This window comes from Dermacentor albipictus, chromosome 5 (assembly GCF_038994185.2).
Source record: "Dermacentor albipictus isolate Rhodes 1998 colony chromosome 5, USDA_Dalb.pri_finalv2, whole genome shotgun sequence".
NCBI classification, from domain to species: domain Eukaryota; kingdom Metazoa; phylum Arthropoda; class Arachnida; order Ixodida; family Ixodidae; genus Dermacentor; species Dermacentor albipictus.
Genome location: NC_091825.1, coordinates 109,675,176 through 109,688,224, shown reverse-complemented (window position 1 = coordinate 109,688,224; position 13,049 = coordinate 109,675,176). Strand labels below are relative to the sequence as shown.

The 13,049-nt window shown below is 47.0% G+C and overlaps 1 protein-coding gene across 6 annotated transcripts in view; it reads left to right on the top strand.

Annotated features, from left to right (window-relative positions):
- The window catches only part of LOC135920709 (uncharacterized), a 311,372-nt gene that overhangs the window by 48,358 nt on the left and 249,965 nt on the right, over positions 1–13,049 (top strand). The window contains exon 1 of one of the 6 annotated variants that reach the window (XM_070538732.1): positions 424–450. The exons of the other annotated variants lie outside the window; for them this stretch is intronic. Within the exon in view, the coding sequence (XP_070394833.1) occupies positions 439–450 (12 nt within the window). The 5' untranslated portion in view covers positions 424–438. Of the gene's footprint in view, positions 1–423; positions 451–13,049 lie in introns of those variants that run through there. 6 annotated transcript variants of the gene reach the window in all.

Genomic DNA, 13,049 nt, shown 5'->3' with positions numbered 1-13,049 from the left:
GAAAGAAAGAAAGAAAGAAAGAAAGAGAGAAAGAAAGAAAGAAAGAAAGACAAATTAAGCAAGCAGAGCAAGGCAAATCAAGGCATAGCAAGGCAAAGCAAAACAAAGCAAGCTAGTGTCAGTACACCAAAAGTGCGAAGCTCGTAACCGGTTGCAGTGAAATGCAGTGTGTCGTGCAGTGTGTAGTTCTCAGAAAACGTTTGCAGTACCATGTCAGTGATCTTCGCTGGAGATTCATGGATTTTAACTACTGTCTCTTGCCTGCAGATGTCACTTCTAGGAGCTAGCTTCGCTAACAGTTCTCACATATTGGGGCTGCTTCTAAGACCGTCTCGTTCATCTAGCGCACACTGGAACCTGTTCGGTTGTGCGTTACCACAGCGCTGCCTGATGAACGACTGCTGCTCCTACGTCGCTCATTTCGTCGACGTCAAAGCGATGGAGAAATCAGTACGTATCTGGCTCTTCAAGCGCACCTCTTAGGTGCCCGTTCCTGCGTTGGGCGTCGGCGTAACTCGGCGTAATCGAGCGAACGAGCACAGCGAAGGATGAAAGAGCGAACGCGGAACGCAGCGGGGGATGAAAAACGGCGACAGCTATGAGAGCGAGAAGAGAAAAGTGGAGGAGGAGAGTGTGGCGAAAGGGTGAGGAGGAAAGCGGTGTGCCGCACGAGACGTGCTCCACGGCGGTGACCAGGCATGCGGCGAGCGCGTCAACCGATACCATATATGGAAACAAAGCGCTGGCGTGGGCTTGGGACCCACTGCGCATGCGCTACTTCGCCTGCGCCGCCATCGTTAGAGAATGCGCTCTGCCCGAGCCACGCGTTCTCGTGTTCACGCTTTCTTTCTGAATAATGAGTGACGCAACCGGTGGAAATGCTTGGTCTGCTGCTGCTGCTAAACGATCTGCCCGAGCAGAGGCTCAGCGCCGCCGCCGAGAGGGCCCTGTCGTTCAGTATAAAATTATTTGCCACAATATATCGCGAATTTAAAACACCTAAGCAGCTGCGCTAAGAAATCGCATTAGGGAACGTCTTAATCGTCAGTGAATTGTGAAAAAATTATTCGGTTTGTGTCACCGGGAGCAAGGAACTGATTGTTGGGACGCCTTATTTTTCAGGATTTGCTACAGTGAACACGCATTAAAAGCACACTTCGAAATTCAGTGCCAGGTATACTTTGGTTGGAATCGGTTGGCGCAGCACAGGGGTAATGGGAGATCGGAGGGAGAGGCCTTCGTCCTGCAGTGGACTTAACATAGGTTGATGATGATCACGATGATCATGATTATACTTTGGTGCAACCATCGCAATAACACCTTGCCGCACCACCGTATTTTTTTTAAATAGAAGGTACAATATGTTCAATACCGATTCAAGCGCCTTGTTCTTATTTAGCGTCTATTCCAAGGTGTCCATAGTATATAGCATAGTAAAAAAAGGGTGGGGGGGAAAGGGGGGAGGGGTCAGGGCAAGAACAACTAGGGAATGTGTTGACTCGACGCTTTTCCAACTACTTGCGCATGCTTGATCTTAATTTGGCAGAAATCTCTTTTTGACTTGCTTCCAGTAAGAATCTTCTCTTTCACGAAAGCTCATACACGCAGTCATCGTCGTAGTTGCGCTAATCAGGCCTTCAAGCTCGTGTCCGCCCGTTACTGAAGGCGCGAGCGGCCGTTCCCCCCCTCCCCCCCCCCCCTTTTTTTTTTGCCTACACCGAAACTCACGGTAACGCCGCGGCACATTCGTGACGTCACGCTCTGCAGCTTGTCTGTTGCTGCTTGAACGCCTTCCACTGTCCCCAACGCGCGGGGTAACCGGCAAAGAGACCACGCCAGCCACCACTTTTTTTATTACTATTGTTGCTCCACACACCACACGTTTTGGGGCTACGAGCAGCGAGAGAGCGTGTCGTTCGGACAACCCTGCGGCGGCCTGCGTTTCGTAAAACGTTCGCTGTGCTCGCACTCAGTGAATAGCTGAGTAGTGTGAGGATAGCTTTGCTAAAAGAGCTTTCCTTTTTCTTTCGCTGGCGGCGACACGTACCACTATGTCGCAGTCACGCGAATTTGCTCGAATAGGGGTTGGTAATAGAAAAAAAAAAGGCGTGGTAGGGCAAGGGAGGGTTGGAAAAGATTGGACGAGATTCCGGGCTACCGCATTGCGCATTTCGAAGTCGGCGTCGACCAGCAAGTTCTAGCTATTGGGCTTCGCGAGTTTTTGTGTTCGGGCACACACATGGATGGGAAAACTTTATTTTCGTCAGAACGCATGTGCGGACGATTCCGTGCTAGATGGCCATCAGCTCATGGCTGACGGCGACCTGGGTGGCCCACTCCACGGCCCTGGTCTGGACAACCGGGTCTGAGCTGGCCAACACGGCCACATACTTTCTGATTGTTCATCTGAAATGTCTTAATGTAGGCCTCTGCGGGAATCTAGATCGGCCTTTTTCATTCTTGCATATATGCCGCACTGTCCAGGAATCCATTGGAATATGGAAGTGTGGCCTCCGACAGTGGACATATACATCCTGAGAGCGAATTCATTGGTGGCGCAGCGTAATAGTAAACAGTAACAGTAAACGAACTAGTCTTGATTCAGTGAACGAAGTAGATTTTGCAGGCATTCATCAGCTTGCGAACGTCTCTTTTGTCAAACTTTGTCGGTCATTGTTTAGCAACTAGGCACTTTGTTTTAAAAGCTGAAGCCAAATTAAGCTGTTCGTTCTCATTCTGCAGAATCCTTCGCTAGAAACTACGCATGCACTTTCTAGTTGATTGAGGAGTGTAATTGACCCTTTCTGGTGAAGACTTTCATTTTTTTATGAAACGAAAGCTTTGCATTACATACATCTCGATGACAAAAGCTGAGAAACAAACGGGAAAACTTCCATGTGAGGCTTTGGCAATTCATTGAAGGGTTTTCTCGAGAACCGCTGAAAACTCAACATGTTGAAAGCAGCACATATGTTTCTTCAGATTGCTTAATTCGCAACCGTAATGGTGTGAAATATGGCCACAGATTACTTTACCGTTTCTGTGCCGCCCAACGCAGGTTATATGCATTATGCAGCAGACTCCAAAAAAATAGAGTGCAGAGGCGCAAACGTCAGCGTGATGCAACGCGCGTGGACATTTGAGAAATATCAGGGAGAGTAGTATTTATCTCTCCCACAAAGTCCCCAAACTACGTAATTAGCATTGTTGACACTCAAATCTTTCGATGCCGTATATTTCCCGCGAAACGTTGATTCCTTCGGGAATCATTATGCAGCACATGCCGCAGCAATCATTGACCGTAGAAATCATCGTACAGCAATCATTCCTACAGGAATCGTTGGACCAGAGAGGGTTGAGAGGAAGGGGCAGAGGTGTAGGTTAAAAAATGAGCCGAGAAATCGATTGGGGGGCCTCGCTGTCCAAATCTGCGCCTCGCGCTGTACGTAAGACCCCATCACGCGCACCACGACGAGACATATATGTTCCACGACTATATAGGCCTCATACGGCGACCGCTGCAAAGCTAGAGAAATCATTTACCTTTTTTTATTCGCGCCAAGCAAGAAGGACCGAGCAGCGAGAGAAAGAAAAAAAAAAGAAATGGAAGGGGAGCTGGCACCTCGAGCGAGCTCGAATAACAGCGGCGGGCGAGCGGCTCGTAGGCCTATCGTCCAGACCCGCGCGTACGTACATGCATGCATGGCGGGGCGCCGGAGTCACAAAGGCGCGAAGTCGAAGCACGCGAACGTCCCATTTCCTCGCTTGTCCAGGAAGCGGCTGGACCACCCCCTTTTCTCCCCTCGTTTCTGTCTTGTTATTTTATTAATACTACTTCGTTTTCCTTTCTTTTTCTTTTTTTTGTACTTTATACGCAACGTACGCGAATATCCGAGCCCCGTTCCCTCGGACTTATGTTTTTTTTTTTTTTCCTTCCTGGCGCTGTTTTTCCACACCGCCTCCTATGATTCGACTGAGTTTTCTCGCGTCTTGGCCGAGATCACATGCAGCCCACTATACTTTCGGCCTGTTTCTGTTCGTTTATCACTTCTCATTACTTTGTTGTTTGTTTGCGTTTTTCTGCCGTTCTCGCCCAAAACTTTGTCTGGGCCGCCCGTTCCTTGTCCAACGTCAGCGAAGCTGAGATGCAACCTGACGCTCCCTTGAGCTACGCACGTTGTACCTTCACATCCTGCCGGGTTTTCGAATGCTTAATGCGAAAATGCTGTTTCAGGACTATGCGCCGTCTGTTACTCCTCCTTTTCCTTTTGTCACGTTGTTGGCGAGGATAACCTTCTAATGAAAATGTACTTCCATTTCGTCACACACAGATTTATTTCAATTATCATCGTATCTGCGAGGCCTATAGATGACTCGCTCGCAGCGGCAAAGCATTAAACATAATTTATGTACGTGTGGACTCTGGCTTGCATTGTATTTGAAGAAAGAAATTAATCAAAGAAAGTGTGTCGTACTCCACCGTCAGACCCCAATGCAGTAACAAAATGGGAGATCCTCAAACAACGCCTTCCGGGCGCCACCAGCGTCGGATCTCGAAAACAAATGCGGGAAGCCGCAAACACGTACAGACTCACGAAAACGCCAATGGAAAAATTCCATATGAGGTCTGCTGCTATACCAGTTCTCAGGTGCATGCAGACGTTGTCGTGCGTTACTTTATACACCGCCTTGACATGCCTGTACTATGTGCAAAATGCTTTAATGATAGCGGGGGTGCTAACGGACAACACGCACCCTTATCTCTAGCTAATTTTAAGCCGCCCCCTATTCATAATGCTAATCCAACCGCCAGCTATCTAATAACAAGGTCGGTTGGTTGTGTTTGCTTGAATTTTCATCATTCTTAGGAAAAGAATATGATAGCGCGTCCAGTGACGGGATTCGAACCTCGGCCCCCAAATGCAGCAGCTCGATACTCTAACCAATAGGCCACAACCGCCTTTTTTTTTCTTCAGGGTATTTATTTCAGGCACTCAGGACTACTGCGGAAAAAAACAAACAAATAAGCTAAGAAGTATCTTCCACTTGCACGGCGACGAAGACACATACCCAGAACACCATAGAGTTACCCTTCATTATTGAAATTTGCTGCTCAGGTCATGGTCAATCACCGCTACAAACACCAAAATGGTGGTCAGGATAAGCACCTTACCAATACAGAATACCAATCAGGGCGAAATTTGAATGGCTCCTGTATAAATTTTTCAGTTGGACGATGATTTCAACGAAGTGAGTTGCTGATCAAATTACAGGTTCTGCATTTCGATCCAACATTCCTGCAGTGTTTTCTACAGGCTAAGCATCCCAACTAAAAGAAACATATCAAAGGCTACGTCATCACAACTAATTTGCACCAGATATGGCATGGGGTGAGGATATAAATCAGTTTTTTGGAGAGTTCATTGAAGCCCATCCCAAAATAAAAAGTCGCAGTTGCGCCCGAAAGGCGAAGCACCGATTGGGATAACAAATTAGTAGGCAGCTATAAGAACATTATTTTAATACAGTGCTGCCAAATTTCTTTGTAGAGGAACCAAAAAAGTTTTGGAATTATATAAGTGAAAAAAAGAAACCGGTGTCGCAAATTTTGGTTGATGGTTCTGTGGTTACCGATCACGGGGATATTGCGCACCGATTCAATGACTACTTTCACAGTGTGTTTTCTAAATCCGGTGCTTGTCCATCCAATGACGCAGTGTTTCACCCCTGTGATGTAAATTTTATTTCATACCCTGGCATAGTTTCTATGTTACTAAATTTAAAAACTAAATCATCGTGTGGTCCCGACAACCTTCCTAACTTGTTTCTGAAGAGATATACGGAATCTGTTGCAAAGTTTCTAGTTATTTTATTTCGTATTTCATTACTTCATGGAAAATTACCGAGCGACTGGAAGATAGCCAGAGTTGTGCCAATACACAAGAAAGGTGACCGCACATTATTACAAAATTATCGTCCAATATCACTTACATCATCATGTTGTAAACTAATCGAATATATTATTGCCAACCAGATTAATGAATTTTTAGATGCACACGCAGTCCTCTCTAATTTCCAGCACGGGTTTAGACAAGGATACTCAATAATTACACAATTAGTGACAGTAATACATTCACTCGCTTCATGTCTCGATAGGAACGGGCAGATTGATGCAATATTTCTTGACTTCAGTAAAGCTTTCGATAGAGTTCCCGATGACAAACTAATTTTAAAACTCAGACGTATTGGACTCCCAAAAATTCTAATCATATGGATATCAAACTACTTAACCAATCGCTACCAATTTGTAACAGTTAATGAGCAGCAATCAGGTTGCCTTCCGGTCGGCTCTGGCGTGCCCCAAGGAAGTGTGCTGGGGCCATTATTGTTCTTATTATATATTAATAACATTGCTGCTTAACTTGATCCGAATGTCCAAATCAGGTTGTTTGCGGATCATTGTGTGCTTTTTCAAGAAATAACTTCAATTAACGACCAATTCCATCTTAACTCCTCTCTTGCTAAGATTTTTGAATGGTGTGAAACGTGGGACATGAAACTTAACACAGATAAGACCATCTTTCTTCGCTTCTCTCGCAAAAAAGCTCCGCTTTCTTTTAGCTACAGGATTGATTCGTCACCTTTGCTGGAAGAGACTAAATATAAGTATTTGGGTGTCACACTAACTAATTTACATATATATAACATCTGTTCTTCCGCATTCCGTAAACTGTACTTTTTAAGACATAAGCTAAGAAGTTCTCCCCCTAGCGTAAAATTACTTGTTTACAATTCACTAATTAGACCTAAACTTGAATATGCATGCGTTGTCTGGGACCCATTTAACAAACACAATATCACCCGTCTAGAAAAGGTACAAAGAAAAGCTGTAAGGTTTATTTACTCTAAATTTTCCCCGTATGACTCACCCTCTGAATTAATGCAGATTAACGGTATGCAATGTCTTGAACAACGAAGAAAAACTTTACGTTTGCAATTTCTTTTCTTGCTTTGGAATGAATATCTAGCTATTAACCCTTCTCCATATCTGTCTGTCGCTTTCAACGTCAAGGCATACACGCCACCATCATCCTTATTCCCTTACACCGTATTTTGCGCGAACAGATTTATTCAAATTTTCATTTTTCCCTCGCACGGTAACCGACTGGAATGATTCCTTATTGCCTTTCGCCAAACTTTGATGTTTTTTTTAACTTTGTTATTATTGTTTATTGTTTTGTTGTCATTTGACCCACCCTGCTTGGACATGTACAAGGTTTGCAGTATTGAATAAAGAAAGAAAGAAAGAAAGAGAGAGAGAGAGAGAGAGAGAGAGAAAGAAAGAAAGAAAGAAAGAAAGAAAGAAAGAAAGAAAGAAAGAAAGAAAGAAAGAAAGAAAGAAAGAAAGAAAGAAAGAAAGAAAGAAAGAAAGAAAGAAAGAAAGAAAGAAAGAAAGAAAGAAAGAAAGAATAGTAGTTTTGAAGCTTAGAACGACAGAAAGCTGAGCTAGTTGGTAAGGATTCATTATGCAAAATACAAGTGAGGCGTGCAGACAGGACACAAGAGTAGAGAAGTGGACAACACCGGCGTTCGTGTTGTCCACTTCTCTACTCTTGTGTCCTGTCTGCACGCCTCACTTCTATTTTGATAGTAGTTTTATCGGCCGTGTAAACTTGTAAACATTCGTTTATAACTAAATTGACATACATTGTGTCACGCGTGACGTAGCAAACATGAGTATATCTCGCTCTATGACCGCGGAAGCTCGCTGTCAAAACTACGGAGTGAACAAGCGCGGCAGCAGTAGCGAGCGAATGGCATCTTGCTTCAATGCGATCTAGGCGTCAAGAACACAGCGCACAGGAAGCTCATAGCCCTCCGCGCACCTAGACTCTGTCCTAATCGCAGTTCGCATTCAAGGCCCGGGCGGCCGCGCCATACGCAGCAGCCGCCGCAGTAGAACGCTCCCCTCCATCTCCTCCCCCCGACACCTCGCGCGCGACGGAAGATGGCGCGCTCCCTCCACGCTTTCCACCCATAGAGTTTCTCACTATAACACCTAGAGGGAAATCTGGCGCCACCATCCATGGGAGTTTCTTAACGGGGCACCGTGCCGTCATGGGAATGACGGTATATGTGTCTCCGTGGCTCGTGTTGGCTGGTGTTGTACGAGGCTTCGTCTAAAACCTGGATATGCCTACACAAACAACGCGTTCTCAAAGTAAAATCTTCATGAAATGTTTCCATTCACGCATATTACATCTTTACTCACCTACAATGCATGACCAAGAGAAGAAAAGCAAGAACAGACCACAAACTGTTTCAAAGCAAGCGCGAACCTTGTAGTCTGTCCTCCAACTTTAGCGGCCCGCTGATACCTTTTACGTACACGCAATAACAAGTTCTCATAGTTAAACAAAACATGTTTTTGCGTAATAATAAAACCAAAACAGCTTTTCACGTGCTGTTTTAATAGAAAATGAATCATTGCAACGGACGGAACGGTGCTTGCCAAGCGCGTCGTCACGGTGTCCTGTCTCTCCGGGAACGATGCCAATCCGAAGTCACAATATACCGGCATTCCCATGCATACCACAGCGCAGCAGCGCCAGATTACCCTCTGGGTAATGTAGTGAGAAACTATATCGAGGCACAAGAGCACTCACAGCTGCTCAGGCTATCCGGCACCCCGACGGGCCGCAAGATACTCGACGAGATGGGCCTCAATCCTGTCGACCAGTGCCCTGACGCCATGCGGATTCCCAGCGACGTCAGGTCTCAACTGCACATCGCGCCCCTGCCCCGCAATATGCACCCCGCAAACAACGTCGGCAGACGTCGGGCCAGGGGTAAAGCTCTACTCGAGCATGTCCGCAATAACCACATTGAGGCAAGCTTCTTGGATGCCGCGGCATATGTCCAACAAGAGGCATTCGCCGTCTCCATCATAGACTCCAATTCAAGGCTCACTTGCTGCGCTACGGTACGCACTTCAAGGCCCGTGGTAGCCAAACAGGTTGCAATCGCGCTGGCTGTGCTCGATGGTCGCAGAGAGGCAATATATAGTGATTACAAGGCAGCCATTAAGGCCTACCAAACCGGTATGGTCTCCCCCCAGGCCCTCCGCATTCTCCAAAGCGCCAAAAGTATATCTCCGCATTCTCTATTTTGGTTTCCCGCTCACTTGGGGTCGATTGAGGGTTCTCTCTCTAACCCTAACGAGGGCGCACACGAGGCCGCGCGAGGACTCACTGACCGCGCCGCCTCAGCAGTCCCTCAGCCCCGTGGTGAACCCTTGCTTACGTTTAATGAGATTACCACGCACTACTATATGTCAAGACGGGTCTTCCCCCTCCCGCACCCCGCCTTATGTAGGGCGCGGGCGGTTACCCTTCGACTTTTACAAGCCCGTGCGTACCCTAACCTCGCGGTTTTTCATGCCATATACCCCGAAAGATACCCCAGTGCGGACTGCCCTGCCTGTGGACTAAGGGCAACATTAGACCATGTGTTGTGGGGGTGTGAAGCCATCGGCTCCTCCTTCAGCGAGGATAGGTGGGCTGCGCTCTTGGGCAGCCCCGAACTCAGCGACCAAACCCTGGCCGTCCAGAGTGCCCGCGATCGGGCCGTAAAGCTCGGCTTGGCGGTCCCTACGTGGGACTAGCCGGGTGGCGCGGGGTCTCCCCTGCGTCTTCTCTGGACCAAAATAAAGTTACTTCACTCACTCACTCACTCACTCACTTTCACTCGCACATACAGCATACGGCGCGCGGCGACGAAGTTATCGCCCTTGAACTTTATAAGGAACATCAAGGCGACGGCGACGGCAGAAATGCGCATGGAGTGTCCGTATAGTTCCTATCGCAATAAAATGGCATTTCTGTGCCCTATAACACAATGTTCAATTGTTTAAGGTACACCACGCAGATGATTAAGCCACAATCGCACGTACGCTTCCCTCGTGCCAACCCCAGCAAGCTGTTTAAGATAGTCGCCAGGTGTTATGCTGACGATTGCCATGCTGTGGCAAATGCCCACAAAGGGCGATGGCCAAGACGCGGGTGGCACATATCGTGCCAACGCCAGCTAGCTCTTTGAGATGTTCGCCGTATGTTGACGATGATTATAATTCTCGTGCGATGGCGCATGTACCAAAGGGGACGATCAGCCAAGAATGGGCAGGTACACTTATAATAAGTAAGAAGAAATGAAGAAAAAATGTAAGCTAATATAAGATTTGTCACATTGCGTAGTATGTGTGCGCGTGAGCACATGCGCGCGCCGGTTTTCTTTATGCAAAAGACACAGGAATGATGTGAGAAAATATGTTCCTTAACCACCTCACACTTCATTGTTTTCAGCACTACAAAGCTTATGGTGTTGATGCAGATTTGAAGCACTTAATAGTTTTTTGCGTGGAAGCAAGTTGAATACGTATACGGCATCTGCGCTGGGAACGCGACGCACATAAGGCCTGTAAACAAGCACTACATTAGTCTGACGAATAACGGACGGAATGACTTGACTGCGAGTTTGGTTTATATGGACGCCTCAGCGTGACAACACGTTCACGATTTTTGACAGGTTGTTACGATCAGTTACCTGCCACAATCGTCCATCGTACCCCCATCCCTTCTCGCTTTTGTCGGTGCCTTAAATGAGAGAGTGGGTGGGCGATTTGCCGTGTCCGTCAGAGCTTCCGGAGAAGCTATATTTTGAAAACAAGGTCTCGCGTCCTCGCTACCCAGACACAGCCACCTTGATGACGACCCGAGTAGCTCCCGGGTTCTGAAAATGAATTCGTCCCTGACGCCCGATTTGCGACCTTGCAAAATTACGCTTGTTGTCGTCGGCAGTATTACCCGCGCGTGGAACGTTAGGACGCCACGTCATACACAGAACAAGGCACGAAGGTGTTTTGTTATTTTTCTTCTTGAAGCAAACTCGCCCGCGCTTTCGAACCAGCGTTATAGCCGCATATACCCATCCACATAACCTGCACGCCGAGACGGACAATGGCAACGCCAGTTTTAAACGCATTCGTATAATTGCGCGAAGTGGCGTGAGTGTGTCTGTGCAAGAAGCGCGCGTAATTGCCTCGTGCCGTGTGCGCCTCTTCGTATCCATTGTTGGCTTCTGATGTGTTTGTGAATGGAACGTTTCATCTCTGTGAGCTTTCAGTAAACCCCTTCCCTTCTTTTTAGTACGGTATGGTTTTTTTTCCCCGATTATTAGCCATGTTAAAGAAGATGTTAGTGCCTGTAGACGACATTGGATACTCATCTTAGTTGACAGTTGTGCACCAAAACATACAAAAACTTCTAGAAACAGAGAAAGGAATATGACGGCAGCAGATCTAAAGCTCATGTGCGCACACAACACCAATGCACAAAAGCAGATGTCCCTGAGCAGTACACAAAATACAGCTGTTCTTGCGGAAGTACAAGTGACGACCATCGCTAGTGCAGCGTTTCAAGCACAGCATTCCCGACACACGCGCAATGTTTACGGGAACAGGGTAACGAAAGGGATCGCGGAAACGCGATTATATGCAAATGCAGTCATGAAGTTTCTAAGGCAAGTAGCGTGACTGCGAGTTTGGTATAGGAGTGAGTGAGTGAGTGAGTGAGTGAGTGAGTGAGTGAGTGAGTGAGTGAGTGAGTGAGTGAGTGAGTGAGTGAGTGAGTGAGTGAGTGAGTGAGTGAGTGAGTGAGTGAGTGAGTGAGTGAGTGAGTGAGCGAGCGAGCGAGTGAGTGAGTGAGTGAGTGAGTGAGTGAGTGAGTGAGTGAGTGAGTGAGTGAGTGAGCGAGTGAGCGAGTGAGTGAGCGAGTGAGCGAGTGAGTGAGCTAGCTAGCTAGCTCACTTTTCAAGTTAGATCATCATCATCATCATCATCATCATCATCATCATTATTATTATTATTATTATTATTATTATTATTATTATTATTATTATTATTATTATTATTATTATTTTATGTTTATGTCCACTACATAGCGAAGGCTTCTCTCTGCGATCTCCAATTATCCCTGCCTAGCTAATTTCAACTTGCGCGCAACTTCCGCAAGTCAGATAGAATATACAAAGTGCGACAGTATAAGCAGTAAAGCGGCAAGTGGCACACATTCGTTTGTACCTGATGAAATTGAGTCCTTTCGCCTAATATGTTCAGCTTTGTTAACGCTCGACATTCGGCAGAGGCAAAAAGGAAATTCAGCAAGGTTCGACACGCCGGATGTTCATTTAACTCAGTGTACGGGGGCACGTGTGCGGGAATAAAGAAGGCTCTTAAATGGAACGCAGAGATTTCTGCTGGCGTGTTACTGCTACTCTGCATCGGGATAGGATGAGGGATTGAAAGGCTCTAGGAGAGAGAGAGAGAGAGAGAGAGGAAGAAAAGAATGAAGACGCGAGAAAAGTGGACTTAGTATTTACGTGTGAAGTGAAGTTCGGTCACTCTAATCTGTATACGCAACATTTCGCAAAGCTTCTCAAACATTTACAAGTCACAGTCAAGGAAGACCGCATAGGTGTACGTGTAGCATACGTGTAGCTCACGAGCATGATCGAAAACAGAGCATGTCCGCAAGTGGCCTCTCAAATCTGTTGAATTTAGCGACGTGAATGAAACGACCTACAAAGGACAGCGACCTGCGGTCGAGTGCACCTTGACTACCGTGCCAAGACGAATGCCTTTTCAACAAGTTTCCGCGAAACCTTCCTAATCCGACCGCTCACCGAGAGCATCCGTTACTCCTTGAAGCAACACTTTCAACTTTCTTTTCCCGTGGGAACGAGCCGCCAAGACAAAGCGCGGAAGCTTTGATACCTTCATTATCACAAATGTTTCCGCACCGACCCTTGGGCCTCCACCTTGCGTTGAAACAACCGTCGCTGCGTAACGGTCTGTGCGTAGCGGAACCTCGCAGCGCGCTCTGGCGGTCCGCAGGCAACTCGCACAAGAGACGCAAATTGTCGCTCGACACGCCGTCTCTCGGGGACAGAGAGGCGCCTCGAACGACGCTCGCCGTGGGCCTTCACACGTTCCG